The sequence below is a fragment of the Centruroides vittatus genome, unplaced genomic scaffold (genome assembly GCF_030686945.1).
Source record: "Centruroides vittatus isolate TY-2023 unplaced genomic scaffold, ASM3068694v2 contig_484, whole genome shotgun sequence".
NCBI classification, from domain to species: domain Eukaryota; kingdom Metazoa; phylum Arthropoda; class Arachnida; order Scorpiones; family Buthidae; genus Centruroides; species Centruroides vittatus.
The window spans coordinates 2,149,139-2,167,916 of NW_027122274.1; the positions used below are offsets into that span (position 1 = coordinate 2,149,139).

Consider the following 18,778-nt stretch of genomic DNA (forward strand, 5'->3'; position numbering starts at 1 on the left):
CAGATGCATACCTAATGAATTTGTAATACTAACTAACACACACAATTCTAATATTCTCAAATATTGTTTAAAATAATGAGCAAACTTTAAGAAAACTTAGTTTGTACATATCATATATTAATGCTGAAAAAGTTCTGAATAAAAATAAATGGTAAAAAGAAAATGACAATGTCAGAAAAGCTAATTCTGTATTGGACCTTCTTTTTATTTAAATTCTATATTTTTAGCTATCCATTAACAGTAAAAATATATATTAAACCTGTTTTAAAAACGAATAGCTGGCTGGATAAATTACCAGGTCAAGGCTGAGGACATTATTTCTGAGCAGAGAAAAGAATTATTTTGAAATTGTAACCTTGATCAAAAATAAGATGAAAAAAAAAAAAAATTAAATTCCAAGTCACTAACCTACAAAAGATCAAAGTACTTTCCTTTCTTCATAATTTATATTATTTGTTCAGATATTAATTGACTATTGAATTGATATTAATACATATATCTAATCAATAATCCCTGTCATATTCCGGTATTGATTATAAATTTCAGAAATAATTTTTAAAATTATTCATATTAAAATAATTGTAATAGAAACTGTATTTGTAAAATATATTTAAGCTTATATTTATTGTTAGAATATTTAAATTAAATTTCAGAAATTTTATACTTTATTAACTTTATACAAAGAATCTTATAAAGACTAAAATTAATTTTTTTAATTTAAAAAACCACAAAATATTTTTAAAAATATATTTTTAACAAGTTTAATATATATTTGGCACAATTATTAAACAATACTTTAAATTACTTTTTTTTTTTTTTTGTAGTTGAGACAAATATTTTAATCCAAATTTGGCTTCTGTGATTTAAAATAAAAATTGATACTCTTATCCCTTAATGTCATAATATAGGTATATTGCTGGAAGATATAGAAATGCTAATTTATGATTATGCTTCAGAATCATGATAAAAGATCAAAGTTACCAAGATAAAAAAATTTTTTAACAGTTAAACACTTTAAATGTATGAAACAGGATGAGATAGAAATGCAATAGAGAAGTAAAAAAATGAAAATTATTTATCAGGTTATAGAATTAATTTAAATTTAATATTTGTTTTTTAATGTATTTCCTAAAATATTAATACTATAATACTATTAAAAATTTGAAGAAATTTTTTTCTAAACATTTTTATTGTATAAAGTTTTATTTAGTCAACTACTAACAACTAAAAATATTAACTTTAAACTGATTAAAACATTTAAAAAATTTCATTTTGTTTTAAAATTTAATAAAATAAAATTTTAAAACAATCAGGATCATAAAATTTACAATTTTAAAAATAAATGTTAAAATTGTCCCTATGTAAAACGAAATTGCTTTTCTTGTAAAATTGTTATAAAAATTTATGAATAAATCTTTCAAATACATAGTAGGAAATTTTCTACTTTACAGATAACAACATACCATAATCCAAAATAATTTTGACATATTCAGCTTTCTGTCTCTTCTTCCAATTCACTTTCATTGAAATGCTTAAATCATATAGCATATATGCATAAATGCAGCACCCAGTGTTTTTGTTTGATCATCATATATATTTCATATAGTTTCTAAACAACAAATTAATGTAATTAATTTTATTTACATACTAGGTATAACATTATAAAACTAACTGATACAGTAAAGTTTACATGTTATTTGCATCATCTCTAAGTATAAAAGATTGATCAATAACTATGAAACAAAGCAGTTAATGGTACAAAAAATAAAAGTACCATATTATATCTTATAGGAATTAACACTTCATATTATTTAATGAAAACTATTAAAAAAAATGAATAAAATTACAAACACTACTACTACAACTGAATATTTTTTCCTATTAACATTTTACTTTGAAACTTTTTCTTAAAATATTCAAAATTACACAATGAAGCTAGTTTTGCTATTTTTGTTTTATTTTCAAATTTCATACTATTCATATTGTTGCATATCTCTTATAAACAGACAAATTAAAAAGTTTATGTATAAATCAATCTGTTTATATTGATAATGTTAATTGATTGACAAAGTATCTGACAGTTAACGTTCAGATTTTTGTTTTTGTTAACTAACACAACCAATATTCAACATGTGCAATTCTTGTTTATTGTTGGTCAATGGATCAAACTGAAACAAGATAGAGATATACCAGCTTGCATTGCTATTATAATTAATATGTATCTATATCTGTGATTCATCATTTGTCACTCAAAGTTTGTACTGAAATAAATAATGATTTATATTAACAATAATTCTTAATTCTAATAAAAGAAAAAAATATATATATCAATAAATTAAGTAGGTCTTTTAACAAAATTGTCAATAATGGATAATAATTAAATTATGGATTAAAACTATGGATTTTTAATGTAGGACATATTCATCTGTAAATTTAATAAAGTATTATCTGTAATGTTTGTGTTTTGTTTAATAAACATTTCTCGGTACAGAAGGTGGTATTGATAGTTCATTAATTATCTGCAATACTCTGTAATACTAATAAATTTAATTAAAAAAAAATCAAGATTAAATAAAATGTTAAAAAATAATACAACCTGCCTTATTCAAACATTTATATATTTATTTTTATAATTAGATTAATTAAAATCAGTCACACTTACATTTTTTAAATTGTTATACAATATTCAGAAACAAACATCAAGCTCATTCATTTTTGTTTCAAAAATTAAATCAATTATTATGAATTTTCTAATTTTTAATTTCATCTACTGTCTCTGAGTAGAATTAAAATAATAAACTATTAAAATACAGTAGATTCTAATTAATTTGAATTATCAAATTTCCTCTTAATTCAATTAGAAGCTAGTCCCATCTGTTCCTATTTAAGTCAATGTAAAAATTCTCTCATTAATTCAAACACAATTATGCTCCATCCTGTTTATTTAAATCAAAAGCCTGTTTCAGCTATATAAAAAGTACTTGTATCATATACTATATTTTCATATGTATACCCACAGATTATATTTTTAAAAGACAATTTGAAAGTGGGTGTGGATTGTAAATCAATTTAAATTTGCAATCAAAAATATATGCTTTTGGAGTAATGACTTTCCACAGGCAAAAACTATGATAGAATGAGTAATGCAAAGGTTTTAGAAAGAGCTTTTATTAGATACTTAGCTTCCAATACTTAAAAGAATTTTAAAAATTTCAAAACAGATTTTTATGATGATAATAAATCATAAATACTGTAAATAAAATAATCTATTTCCTCATTTAACTATAAATAATAAAACTATAAGTTATTAATAAGTAAAAAACAAAATTTAGATAAATTTTATTTACAAATACTGTATAATCTAATAGCATAGATAACAATGCTACAAAAAATGATCATCTTACATATAAAGTATAGATAGAAACATTTTATACAGTGCATGTTGAAGTTCATGAAATTCTTTTTAAAAAAATGCTAATTTTTAAAATTATTTTCACTAATTTTAATATTTTGAAATAAATAGTAACCTACTAAAATTAACATATATTAGCATATCAAAAATATTGAAATCAAGTAATATCGTAAATAAAAAAAAGAATAGAGTTTAATTTGTAAATTGTGTATTATTTGACTTATAAAATATTACATAACACTCTTTTAACTTCATTTATAATTTATAATTTTACAACTTTTTAAAATTCAAACTATTAAGAGTAAAAATTGAAATTAAGTTATACATGAAAAAATTTAATTTAATTTAAATACATATTACATCAATAATATTGTTTACTTCATGAATCTTCATCTTCAAGATTATCTGATAAAATTATTTAGCTTACTCTGAATCATCAACTATATAATTTTCATATATTTTTAATAATATAGTTTAGATTGTAATATTTATACATGTGTAAATCTAATATTTTTCTATATTTCATAATAAAATAATAGCAAGCGAATTTGTTATTCAAGAATTAGAATGCTTATTTCTTTCTTTCTGGTTTGATAAGCATCCTATACATACAACAACCATGAGAACATTCAATATTTGTGATGATAATCAAAATGTCAATATAGTTCAATTTACATTTGTATTTCTGATGACGGGAAAACTAAGTGATAAGCCTATAAAATATAATCATGCTATTTGGCATTTATTAATTTGGTTGGCATTGATGCCAATCACATTGATAAATGTCGTTATTTGTGATATTTTTCAGAAACGTTTTGAGGAATTCATGTCAAAATTATAATATTCTTATTTCTTAAATATACATAACAGCTAGAAATGTACAAATATAAATGTCTATAATAAATACACTCATATCTTTATTACCGTGATTTATTTCAGATTGCATACAAAATGCATATTTAAGAATGAGTAATAAATCGAATCTGTCTCATTACTTTTATTAAAACTTTTTTCTAATGAAAAAAAATAAAGGGTTCTGACATATCATATTTCCATTTTTCTTTACGATAAAAAATGTAAATATTCTTAATTCTACAATATTTGTTTATTACTTATTTGTATAAACAGATAACTTTCATATAAAAATGAAACTTTAACCAAATAATAAACTCAATAAACAAATGTAAAAATTTTACTAAATTCATTTCTTTGTTATTTAAATAATTAATCATTGAAATGTGCTACTTGTCAAAATGATTAATTCTTATGGAATATACTGTATTTAGTTTTGATTTAAATTATAAAGTTACTATTTTATTTCATTTTAAAATTATTTTCTTGTTGAAAAAGTGATCAGATGATCAAAAATATTATGAATATTTGAAGTATAATAAATATATAAATTAGTGGTTTAGTAACTATATCTTCTGACAGATTCCTAATTAGTCTTATTAACAATTACATTTTATTTAAACTTGAAAATTAAAAAGTTTTAAATTGATTATTTCAAATTAATTGATGGTTAATAATTGAATATCCTCCATAGCATTAAAAAATATTTTTAAAGAATCCTAAACATTCAACTCAAATACTATAAAGATAATTTCTTATAAAGGTAGCCAATGGAAATTTGTGCAACTGTATCCTAGTAATACAACTATCAATTATCTGTTTTCTTCCTAAATACATTCTGGAAAAAACAGATATCCTTTATCTAACTGGATTTTCAGTTATCTGAAAGTTTTTGGAATTTTGTCCTGCTTAATATCAAAATATGGAAATATCCAATATTGCAGATTTCATTACCAACTGTTAAAAGATATAATAATTATTAGATGATAAATTCAAATCACTGAACTTTGAAGAATCAGCATGAACACTGTCAATTCAGCTAATTCACTTCATCTACCAGTTCTAACAATTTTTTTACATCTGAATAATATTAATAGTAATAATGAAAGACTATCATTGTTTATGCATATCAAAAATCATTAAACTTTCAAATTAAATTAACAGATTAATTAGACAAGATTTTTTAAAACTTAAAATGAACTTGTTTCTGGCAATTGCATTTTTAAATATTTAAATAATGACTAAGTAATTAAAATAATATGCAAAGATAAACATTAATAATAGAAGTATACTAAACATCCCAAAGCCCAATACATAGATCAGTGATTCTTAACCTTTTTTTCGTCACGGTACACTTTTAATAATTTAAAAATTTGGCAGCACACACGGTTACTTCGGTAAGTACTGCAGGACAACCAGTGACATCATAATAGTGATTTTTAAACGCAGTTGGTTATTTAGGTCACGCCTTGGTAACTACTGGCAGTTACCAGTAACACCAGTTACAATTTCCAAACGTGCTCTAGGAAGGTAGAACTGATTAAACTACTTGTCTGACGTTGCTTATGTATGGATATTTGCAGTGGTGGTGCACTTCAAAAATCTCGCGGCACAACGGTTGAGAATCATTGACATTGATACTCAACCAAACCAATCGCCTTAAACAAATTGAGCTTTTATAGCCTGATTATTTAAGGCGATTGTTTGGTCAATTAATAATAGAATATATTTTTATAGTCTATCACAAACTAATAAAACAATATTACTAAAATTTAATAAAATGCATCATCAATTGATTAGTAGCTTGACCCTGTAAAGTATTTTATAGGGTTAATCTATCATTGTTTCAAACTATTTGTAGAGTTAAATCAATAGTTTTAAGTTACTTGAAATTTAATCAACCAAATATAAGAAAACCAAGGCTTGTATACCAGGAATGGCCAACTTTTGTGCACATAAGATCTACTTTTTCTCGTAAAAACGTGTCGCGATCGACTTGTTGTCATAGGCATAGTCTAAGTAGGGAGGGGAAAGTGTGAAATACATACTATGTTTATACACTGTTTCAGTACGAAGTGCACTCACTGCTTGTGAGTCAAGTCATAACTGCATGCACACAGTTGCGTTCGGTTACAAATATAATACATTAAGTCAAGACATCGCTAGCGATCGACCAAAATTGCTGGATCGACCGGTCGATTGTGATCGACTTGTTGGCCACCCCTGTTGTATACAATTGATTAAATGATGCATAAAGAATTTTAAGTGACTCACATAAAAATTTAAGAAAATAACATACTTTTCTTTCCCTGTTAAAATTTCATGCTTGATTTAAAATTAAAATTTTATTAAATTTTATTTAAATTTTTTAATAAATTATTTTAAAATTTCATTGTCAAAAAGTAAGTATTCCATATTCATCTAATAACCAAATTTAAAATAAACTACTATAAAACTTGTCCTAATTTATATGAAATAAACATATTTGTTGAAATGACTATAGAGTATATAATATGTAAACACAAACATTACACCCAAGCTATGAGCATATTTGCCTAATAAAGTGGCTTTAATATAGCTGGATAATATGCAAACTACTTTACCAGGCAAAGCACCCTATATCTCACATTTTCTACTTAATAACTAAATGCAAATGTATAGATAAATTTGTAGTAGGCTATTTGTTGGTTTGAATGCCCTATATATGAGAACAAACCCCATCTTGAATCCTATAAAAAGATCATGGCATAATTTTAACTACAAAATTATAGTGTTTCTAGACCAGCTTTTAATGCTTTTTGTCCAATTAAAATAATGGAAGAAATGACTGGACACCCAAAAAAATTAGTAATGAAAGCACGAGACTTCTCTGCATGAGCATGAATGCTCAAAGCTATGCAGAGAAGCCTCACAATTTTTAATAAAAAATTAAGTTGATAAAAAATACTGTAAGTTAATCTTTTTATATTGACTATTTGTAACTGGACTAACTGGTTTGCAACCAGTGTAACTACATTACAAATAATATGAATTGATAATTGACATGATTAAGACATGACAACTGAAATATCAAATATTTTTCCAGAATTCCCTCTGGAAAGAAATGTTATTTATCAGATGTTAAATTAATCATGCTGTTATTTATCAGATGTTTACATTAATGATATCTGTAACTACTACTTTATATGTCCCATTACTTGATTCTTCACAAATTATATAAACTAGTAGATACAAATATCATTAATATCAACATCTGATAAATAAAACCTCATTTCCTCTTTAATGATTACTGCATAGGTAAAATAGATTTCCTACACTTTACCAACCTTTAACATGCAATCTATTTTATTAAAGTAATCTAATGTTTTCAGTCAATTAATTGACTTTCATCAGGATCAAACAATTTTTTGATTTTCAATAATTTCCTTTTACCATTTTCCTGGAGTAATTTTCTAAATTAATTCTATTTAAATATACTATAATCCTCTATCGTCAAACATATTACTACCACATGTTAACAATTTTACTACTGTTAAGCAAATAACAATCAGAAAATTTGTATTATGTCTTAAATAACTTACAATTCTTATAGGTAATTTATCAATAAATATTTTGTTATTATTATTGCATTCTATAGACTTAATATGAGGTGTATAATATTAAGTCTATAATACTACTTTTACTTCATTTGTACTTTATCTGATCTGTATTATTAGATTGTAAAGCAAAATCTGAATAGATATTAAACACTATAAAAGGAAAATGTACAATACACTAATTTAATGAATATTCATAGAACAAAGAAAGTGGTCAACAGATACTTACCCAATGGAACATTACATATGAGAGCACATGCAGCCAAAGCACCAGCTGATGCACCAGCTATTTTATCAACAAGAATATGAGGTGCATAACGTTTGAAACACGATGCAACTCCAACGTGATAGATACATAGAAAACCACAACCAGAAAACGAGATGTTCATCTTTCATCGCCTAAACAGTTAACGATGTCGACAGTAAAACAATAGTAACTACATCAGTCAGTCACTGGCGTATATATCGGTATATTCGACGTAAATATCAACTACGTCAACGTTTTTAATATACCAATGTTTAGCGAACACATGACCTTCTCCTTTATCTCGCAATCACGTGAGGTGTTTTTGTCGGTAACCAGATAACGTTTTCTTCCCCTCTCATTCTCTCCCAGTGAATTGATGTCCTTGAATATAACGGAGAATCCACTTTACCAACGAGTGCGAAAAGCATTTTCGATCAAATATAAATATATTTAATCGGCTGATCGGCTACGAAACTTCCCGCAAGTAATATCAATATTGTGACAACAAGTGCTAGGACTATCAGCGGAGATTCGATCAAAATCGAAAGTCACGTGACAGTCGAAAGGGAAAATATTTTTATTAAGGAGTAAAGGAAGTACGTTATAAACAATTGATCGAAATGATTTTTCTTTCTTATGAAATGAATTAATCGCTGTATACGACGTCATTATACAAACTATACATTTACATTCGTTTGAATTGTTATACAAATACTTTAAATTAATTGAATTTTAGAAATATAATTTTATAAATTTTTATAATATGAATAATAATAATAATAATATAATTAACTTTTAAAAATTTAAGTATTAAATTTTTATATATTATTAAAACGTAACCGTTGATTTGCACGTGTTGATTTACTTCTATAAAGTATACTCAATTCTGGTTTTTATTTCAAATTATTTTATTTATTTGTAGTTTATATATTCCAGTTTCTGTATAATAATTTGTATTTTGTGCAGGTTTATATTAAAAGCAACTTAGAACAAATAAATAGGTTAGTTTAGTTTAAATGCACTTTTATTTTCATTTCAGACTTAGGAAAGTAAGGCATCAGTATTTAGATAATATTTCAAATAAAATGACTAAAAATACGTAATGATTCATCCGTAGAATGAATCATTAATATAAATTATTAGAGATTAATGCACTTTTAATCGTAAAAATTCCAATTTTTTTTAGTTCCTCTTTTTTATTAAAAACATTCCAGTAATGATAACACAATCTTGTTGATGAGTTATGCCCGCTGATATCTGTTAAAACCTTCAGATAAATTTTGTAATTTAGATATTTCATCATTAGTTTCGTATTGGAGGGAAAAAAACAAGATATAATTGTACCAGTAGTTCTGTAAGATTTTCATTTTATGAATGATCACAATCTTTCTGTTTACATTTTGATAAAGTAGTTGTTCTGTTAATGTACTGTACATGTATTTAGTGTTATAAAATGTAGGTGTCCTTTAATTAATTTAAAAGTATATAATGCAGAAAATAAAATGTTTGTTAATGACTATAGTTCAATCCTAATTTTCAATTGTATTCTTATCACTAATATAAAAGTTATTTAATGTTGTAAATATCCTTTAAATGTTTTACATTGATTTTATAAATTTATAAAATATAGGTTATCATTTTCTGCATGTAAAAGTATATATGTTTATAAATGTTATACATACATACACAAAATGTATAGCACTGCATGCTTAAACTGGATAATAACTATGCATGAAGAATGGTGGGGTGAAGAATTATAACTATGCATGTTATGTTTTGGAAACCTTACATTTGATTTGACAGGTAAAAAAACACAAATGTAAAAATGCCTCTCTTCTTGGGATGACGACAAAAGCCAAACGCATTAGAGATATGGAGGTCCTGGAAATTTTAAAACTACGTTAAAGGGTAATTTGCATCGATTACGAGCGTGAGAAACCCATTTCTGGAGCAAGGCAAGCCTGTTACAATTTGTCACTGTGAGCCAATACGTATCCAATGAAAGTTTCTAATTTTGGCATTCAATCTTCAAATTCCGTCGGTTCAAGTTTTTAAAGTTTGTGTTCCATTGTATGTTAGCATTCCATTTTAGAACTTGGTTGTTTGTGAGGAAAGCTGAAAACATTTGAATTACATTTTTTTACCTGCTGGATTGGATGTAAGGTTACTGAAACATACAAAATGTATAGTTTGTATATAAACTTAATTCACATCTTGTAGTTTCGTCTAAATCTTTTGCCTTTAGAATTTGTATCATATGAATGCAATGAATATAAGTAAACAAGATAAAAGTTTCACTTTTTTAACTGGTAAAGTATTGTGAGACAACTAACAGTTTCTTAACTTTGTTTTGAATTTCAATTCAAATTTTTATATTTACTTCTTTCTATATATTATAATTGATAAAATACTGTAATATAAAAGATTACATTTATTCTATCTTAACTTATTTATTTTTAATTTTAAAAATATGTTAGTTTACATTATTCAGTAATCATAATAGTATATTATGCAATTAGTTTATAATATAGGTAATTATGGCATGAAGAGAAGTTTGGCACACAAGTGGAGCAAGTGGGCCAATTTCCATGAATGCTGTAATCGCTAATTATAAACAGGTTGTCATATGGTATTTTGTGGTTAGACTACATCTATAGCACTATACTTATGGAACTCAAAATCATGTATAAACACAGTGTTTGTGGAATCCATGCCACAAACACTGTGTTTATACATGATTATGGTCATTATATGAAAAGCTGTACATGAGTTCCATAAGTATAGTGTTATAGGAGTAGTCAACCACAAATGATTTTAAAATATTGAAAGCTGTCAAATTGAAATTATAATAATTATTTCGTTTATTCTAGAAAGAATTATATTATCTGTGTATCATTATGAAATGAAGCTTTAAAAATATTTATTAGTTATCAGTCAACTTTGATTAACTTAAACATTTAACATTTGTATCAGTAATTTAAAAATTGAACTTTTCAAAAAATTTATTAATTTTTTATGATTGTTTTCTTTTCAAGTTTAATAATACAAACTAGTATACTTGCATAAGATTTGTTTTGTTTTCACATATGATTTTACATACAAGTAGAGCTTTTTAATATGAGTTATTTGTAAGTGTAAATCTGGTTATATAATGATTAATTAAATGCTTTGTTTTATTAAACTTTATATTTTCCTTTCATTAATATTTATGAAGGAAATTGAATAAGTTAATAAATTTTCACACAGATTTAAAACTATTATTTACTGTAGTTTTAAAATTATATAATATAGTTATGTAATTTCTTTGTATATGCAGTACAGAAGAAAACAATAATATATTGTTATTGAATGCAGTATTAAAAAATATGAAAAAATAAGAAATCAATTTCATTGTTTCTTTATTGTTTAATATATTTATCAATAAATTGATAAGTACTGTACATTAAGCAAGAAAGTCAATTTTGTAAAATATATGATAAAATTTTCCATAAGATTGGTTTCTTATGGAAAATTTAAATACATATTTAAACAGATAAAAGGTTCTTTTTATGTTTTGTTCTTATTTTGATGAAATACAAAATAAAATGTAGAATCTTTATAGATATGATCATATAGGAAATTAGAAACCATTATCTAAATATTACTAAAATTTGTCAAATAATTTAAAATTAATGTATTAATTGGGTGATCAGGTAACCTAACATTACAATTTTAAAATGTGAAGATATTTAATTGGTCATTATATGAAAAGCTGTACTTGTTATAACTTTATTCTACAAGTATATAAGAGCCTGTTAAATTGAAAACATTTAATATTTTATAGATTAATTTTAAAAAAATTAATAGTTTAATTGTAATTCACTTATTATTTTTATTATAATAACATTTAGATATACAAACAGCCATATTTTAAAATAAAATGACTAGTACTATGTGTTGTTTGTGGAGGAAGTCATTATAATTAATTCTAATGCAATTTTTTTTTCTCTCTCTCTCTCTCTCTCTTTCTTTCCTATTCCTTATTTACATAATAATAAAAACAAAGAATATGAGAGAAGGTTGTAATTAAAAAGAAAACAGGTATCTACAAATAGAAAAACTATTTTTTCTTTTTATTTATATATTTCCATAATTATATAGAATTATTAGAATTAAAAATTTTTTTTAAATAGACAATCATTTCTAAAGAAAATTATTTGTTAAAGTTATATTCTCTGGAAATAACTGCTACATTGTTGGATTTTTAAGATACAGTATATAAATGTATAGGCAAATAAATTATTTCCATTCTTACACAATATATTTTATTTTGCTGTAGATATACATAAAAATTAGAAAATATTTTGTTGAAAAAATTGACTGAATGTTATTAACTCTGAAACCTGCTTTTAATCTTTTTTTTCTTCAAGATGATTATACAGTATACTTTCTCTTTAAATCAGAAAATTTTCTAATTTCTATGTACAATAGCATTTACTTTTCATGTTAATTGTTGAATAGTATTCTTTGAAAATACATTCTCAATTCCTTTACTTCCTTATTAGAAACATTATTTTAAAAAGCATTAATTTTATTCCAAGAATCTCTATAAAAGTTATAAGCCTATATATCACACTAACGTTATAATGCTTTGCAGTTATTTTGTAATGTACCAAAAACATTTGTGATACGTTACAAAATAACTGCAAAATATTATAAGGTTAGTGTGATATATTTATCAATTGGATGGATTCTATAAAAGTTTGCAGATCCTTTTCTGTACTTTGAATTGAAGTCTTATTTGAATCATATGCAGTTATATTATCCTGTCTCATTGGAAATGTGGGTAACATATGTGATCATTTCTTCAATTACTTTCAAACTGAAAACAACAATTACTATCAACATAAAGAAGAAAAACAAAAGCCAACATTCACCAGCACTTTAATATGTTGTAAAAACAAATATTTTTGATTACTTCTTGCAGAAACAGAATTAGAGGAAATAAAAAACACTTGACTTACATAAGATTTTTATTTTTAATAACAAAACTTATTACATTAGCCAAGACATATTTTGAGCATAGATCATCTTCAATTAGAACTTGAAGAATTGTTTTTAAGGCCATTTCCTGATTTTCTTAGCTCTTATTAAATGCTGCCAGTCATTTCCAGTTTTTACTTAATTATTTCACTTTCAGAACTATGTTCTCTATATAGTTTTGTTTCTTATATAAATACAATTTAGTGCAGTAAAAAGCACTTGATTGCACAACATGTTTATTTCATGGTAACAAAACTCACAATTTTAGCCAAAATGTGAGATTTCAGCATTTAAAATTATGGAAAATGTTTTTACAATAAAATCTATATTTGCTGGCAGTTAGCTGGTGAATATAGATTTTGTTTTGACTTCTTTTGTGATCATTTATTTTTAGTGCCTGTTATTCTCATTACATTCCAAATTCTGCACATGTAAACTTATGTAAGTGTTCATTCATCTTAAACTGTCATATTTACTATCTTTCATTATTATTACTATTATAATAATGAGTTAACAACTGCTACTTTACAACTGGTTAAAACTAGAAAATAATAAACACTGCAAAAATTTAACCAACCATCTCTTACATAAGAAATCTAAACCATATGTCCTTAAATATCTGGAACAAGTGGAAGGTCACCTGCCATAACTCAGCCATAAACTATTGTGATGTTGACTCCTTCCCCACTGCCTGGAAGTCTTTCTTTTATATTGATTTTGTTTTCGACACTGTTTTACATAAAACACATCATTAATTAACAATTAACTTTATTCCCTCTCAGATACAACTGACTGGGGTGACAACTACACAAGAACTCTCTCTCAGACAACGAAAACATGTAGGAATTTTCACCCTTAACCTGACACTCAGATTAAGTTACAACGAATCTGTTACAACAGATCTTCCCCCTCTAAAACGAAGTCTTGGAGATATGCAGGTAGTGTCCGTGTTCTAGAGTTCTTTCTAACTGGTGGTCCTTTGTCTTGATGTTGATTATTCTGGAGAGCTGGATGTTGGTTATTCTGACAAACTGGATGTTGCCTGTTCTGGAGTGGTTGTTCTCTTTGAACTATCAGTTGATCAATATGTCTCTTTTCTATAGTTCCTTCTGGTGAAGCTATCATGTATGTATATGATCTGGTCTTTGTCACCTTTCCTGGTTTCCACTTTGTGTCTCTATAGCACCTGTAATTGATGTTGTCTCCTATCTGGAATTTTCGTATTCTTGTTTCCTCTTTTCTATCCTTATATAGGTGTGGATTTAGTCGATCATAGATGGTACTTAGTCTTCTCCCATCAACAGTTCTGCTGCTGTTTTACCTGTAGTGCTACTAGGTGTTGTGCGTAAGCTAAACAAAAGTCTGGAAACAACACCTCAGTTTTTTCTTGGTTGTGATGTAATTTTTCAATACTCCACTTTATAGTTTGCACTTGTCTCTCTACTTGTCCATTGGAAGAGGGATGATATGGAGGGGTAAATATGTGCCATATCCCATTTTTTCGTATAAATTCTTCCATTTCTTGGGATTTAAAGCTTTGATGATTGTCTGATACAATTGTATTTGGTAGTCCATGTGTACTAAATATTCTCTTCAATAATTTCATGGTTTCCTAGGTTGATTGCATTTGTACTTCTTCTACCTCCACCCACTTCAAATAAGCATCCACTAGAATAAAATATGTACGTTCATAGTGTGGTCCTGCATGATCAATGTGTACTCAATCCCAGGGTCCCGAGGATCATGGCCAATGAGTGTCTTTAACTGGGGTTGGGTTTGACCCCTGTTCTTGGCATTTTCTACACATCGATACCATCTCTTCAATTTGGGAGTCCATTTCAGGCCACCAAAAATAGCTTCTGGCTGTTCTTTTTATTCTAGACATGCCCTCATGTGTGGAGTGTAACAGGTGTAATAGCTGTGGTTGCAAGGTTCTAGGGATAACTATTCTTTGTCCCCATAAAATGTAACTGCAGTGAATTGAAAGTTTTAGCTTTTGCCTAGAAAAAGGCATAAGTTCTTCTGGACTACTAAGTGGCCATCCGTGTAAGATTGCATGGTCCACTCTTTTTAACACTGAATCTTTGTTTGTCTCTCCGCTTACTTCCTGAGATGTAATGGGCAATTTTGGCTGTTCAAATATAAGGAGTATCTCTCCTGGTTCAGGGATAGTCTCGTCTTCCACATTAGTTGGTATATGAGATAATGCATCGACATTAGTCATCTCTGCTGACCGACGATGTTCAATCTTATATGAGTATGCTGCTAATCTCAAACACCAATGAATCATTCTGGGTGAGATTAAATCAGGAATTGGTTTAGCAGGGTTCAGAAGGCCCACAACTGGCTTACAATCCGTATATATAGTAAAATTTCGGGCAGCTAGGTAATTATGAAATTTTGTGATGCCAAAGATTATAGCTAATACTTCTCTCTCGAATTGTGAATAATTTCTTTCTGCTGGGTGGAGTGTCCTTGATGCAAAGTATATAGGAGCTTCGGATCCATCTGGTAATATGTGTGAAAGTACTGCTCCAACTCCATATGGTGAAGCATCACATGACAACAATACTGGTTTATTTAAATCATAATGGATTAATAATGTTTCTGGTGTTAGCATTTTTTTTTATTTTTATGAATGCTTTGCTGTGTTCTTTTTCCAGATCCATGGTTTGTTTTTGTCTAGGAGTCTATATAATTGTTCAGCTTTGGTTGCTTTATCTTTCAAAAATCTATCATAGAAGTTTACAAATCCCAAAATTGCTTGTAACTCTTGTTTGTTTTTCAGGTCCTGAACCTGTTGGATTGCCGCAATTTTATCTGGTCTGGGTCGAATGCCCTGAGCATCTATCAAATATCCTAAAAATTTAAGTTGATTTGTCTTGAATAGACATTTGCTTTTGTTCAGTTTTAGTTCAGCTTCTGAAATCCGGTTAAGAATTTTTCTCAACTTTTGATGTAGGCCTTCTTCATTGAGTCCCGTGACAAGTATATCATCTATCATCACAATTGTCCCTGGAATACCTCCTACGATCTTTTCCATGTCTCTCTGGCATATAGCTGGACAACTACTCACTCCAAATGGTAATTTTTTCATTCTGTATAAACCCTTGCATGTGTTGATAGTCAGTATCTCAGACGACTCCTGGTCCACGGGAAATTGGAAGTACGCTTCCTTGAAATCAAGCTTGGCAAATACCTTTCCTCCAGATAATGAAGCAAGTATATCGTTAATGGCCAGCAATAGGTATACATCTACTTTTATTGCCTCTCTGTTTACAGTGCAGTGGTAATCTCCACATAAACATACGCTTCCATCTGGTTTTGCAACGGGTACTACAGGAGTGGCCCATTTAGAAGTTCTAACTGGTTCTATAACTCCTAACTGATGAAGTTGATTCAACTCTTGTTCTATCTTTGTTCTCAATGCAAAAGGAACCTGTCTTGCCCGCATAAAAATAGGCTTGGCTTCTTTATTTATCGCTAACCTGACTGCCTCGCCTCTAAATAGACCCATTTGTGAATTATTGAATAAATGCTGGAATTCTTGTATCAGATCGTCTGCATCATGTTGGTGATAAAGTCCCTCTATTCTGATTCCTAATGGTTCAAACCAATTTCTTCCAACAAGTCCTGGTCCATTTCCTTTAATCACTAACAATGGCAGATTCATCACTTTTTCTTTAAATTGTACCCTCATCATTGTAGTGCCCACTACCTCCAGATTCTGATCTGCCCATGTCTGTAATTTGACTTCTTCCGGTTCTAACTTGTCTCGCTGGATTTTAATTTCTTTTAAGGTCCGTTTGCTCACTACAGTGTACCCTGCCCCTGAATCAATTTCCATCATGACTGGTATATTTTCAATGTTGATTAAGATTTTTAAGGGTGGTATCCTACCTTCCCGTATTTTGAATAGAGGTATATATTCCTCTACCTGGTTAGATGTCAAATTTTTGTTTGTCAATTTGGTGTACTTTGGCTCTCTGGCTGGATACCTCTTTCCATTGTGCCCCAATTTGGTTTCTTCTCTGGTTTGGAATTTTTCTTTGTTCACGCTTTCGTTTCGTGATACATGCCTTTTCTGTGTGTTCCTTGTTTCCGCAGAATTTACAGATTTCCTGAGCAAATCGGCAATTATTCGGGTTATGATTTCCAGTGCACTGAAAACAGCGTAATATGGCTGGCTGATTCTTTCTCTTGTAGTCCGCCTTTAAGTTATATACTTAGATGTTGTTTCTGTCTGACCCAAGCTGGCTAACATCTTTAGATGCTGCATCCAAAATGGCCTTATAAGTAGTGTCTGTTTTTGCCAATAACATGTGTTGTATTCTTTTATCCCTTAAACCAGTCACTAGCCTATCTCTTAACATACACTCTAGTGAGGTGCCGAAGTTGCAATTCATTGCAATTTTCTGTAGTTCCGCGACATAGTCGTTGAAACTCTCTCCCAGTTTTTGCGACCTCTAGTTAAATTTGAACGATTCAACGATTTCACTAGGTTTTGGGATAAAATAGCTATCAAGAGCATTATGTACTTCATTGAAGTTAACTTGTGTCGTTTCTTTCGGGACTATGAGTGTGACTACAAGTTTATATAAAGTTTCACCGCATACAGTAAAAAATAAAGCACACTTATCTTGGTCATTTTCAATCTGGTTTGCCTTCAAGCAAAAATTAAAGCAGTCCTTGTAAGTTTTCCACTGTCTGTCCATCTTGAATGGTTCAAAACGAACTCCACTGGTTGAAGTTCCTGGGATTGACATTTCTGGCTTTTTATCCCGAATTGTAATTTTTGCTGGCAAGTCTCTATCTTAATCCTCGTCTCCAATTTTATATCAATTTTGTTTTTGACACTGTCTCACATAAAACACATCGTTAATTAACAATTAACTTTATTCCCTCTCGGATACAACTGACTGGGGTGACGACTACACAAGAACTCTCTCTCAGACAACGAAAGTATGTAGGAATTTTCACCCTTGACCTGACACTCAGATCAAGTTACAACCGATCCGTTACAACACTTTCTATAAATATATAAATTCTCTTGTCCCTCTCCTCTTCTCTTACATTATACCCCCTTCCCCTACACACCATGTTTGACAATCCCCAGCTTTTTTATCAGCAGTTTGTTGCTTGACCATACCTATTTAATATGGGTGAAAGCATTTGCACTTAGTTTATAATTTTCTCTGTTTATTACGTTTCTGCAGTGTTTATTATTATAATAATAACTGCTTAAATTGTTTTTATAAGAATAAATGGATTCACAACATAATACTGGTATCAAAAAGCTTCATCTTTTTTAGTCCGTAGTTCTACTTGGTTATGTTCATGGCTAAACAAAATTATAATAAAATAAGCTAAACAAAATTATATTAAAGCATGAAAATATACTGATGTCCAAAATAAAATCTGAAAATCATTTTTAATGAGAAAAAATAATAGTAATAACAATAATTAGTATTACAGAATTTAGAGCCATTTATTTCATGTGATAAATTTTTTTTACAGTTATTCAAATTTACAACTTCAAAGACAGACTGACATGTAGCACCAAATCATTAAACTTGTTGGAACTTAGTGTTCGTATTCAGGGGCAGTCTTCCTTAAATTTCTCATCTGGACATCTCTAAACAAATTTTC

General features: G+C 27.8%; 3 protein-coding genes across 3 annotated transcripts in view; 1 reads left to right on the top strand and 2 right to left on the bottom strand.

The window, feature by feature from the left end:
* LOC136977971 (patatin-like phospholipase domain-containing protein 2) overlaps positions 1-8,619 on the bottom strand; it is a 29,045-nt gene extending 20,426 nt beyond the window's left edge. Inside the window, exon 1 of the mRNA XM_067273587.1 lies at positions 8,090-8,619. Coding sequence (XP_067129688.1) covers positions 8,090-8,249 — 160 coding nt within the window. The 5' untranslated portion in view covers positions 8,250-8,619. The remainder of the gene's footprint in view (positions 1-8,089) is intronic.
* Positions 1-18,778, bottom strand: part of Tfb1 (transcription factor B1) — a 106,251-nt gene that overhangs the window by 6,474 nt on the left and 80,999 nt on the right. The window lies entirely within an intron of this gene.
* LOC136978015 (protein SAAL1) overlaps positions 8,620-18,778 on the top strand; it is a 53,637-nt gene continuing 43,478 nt past the window's right edge. Inside the window, exon 1 of the mRNA XM_067273654.1 lies at positions 8,620-8,703. The gene's annotated coding sequence lies outside the window, so the exon portion shown is untranslated. The remainder of the gene's footprint in view (positions 8,704-18,778) is intronic.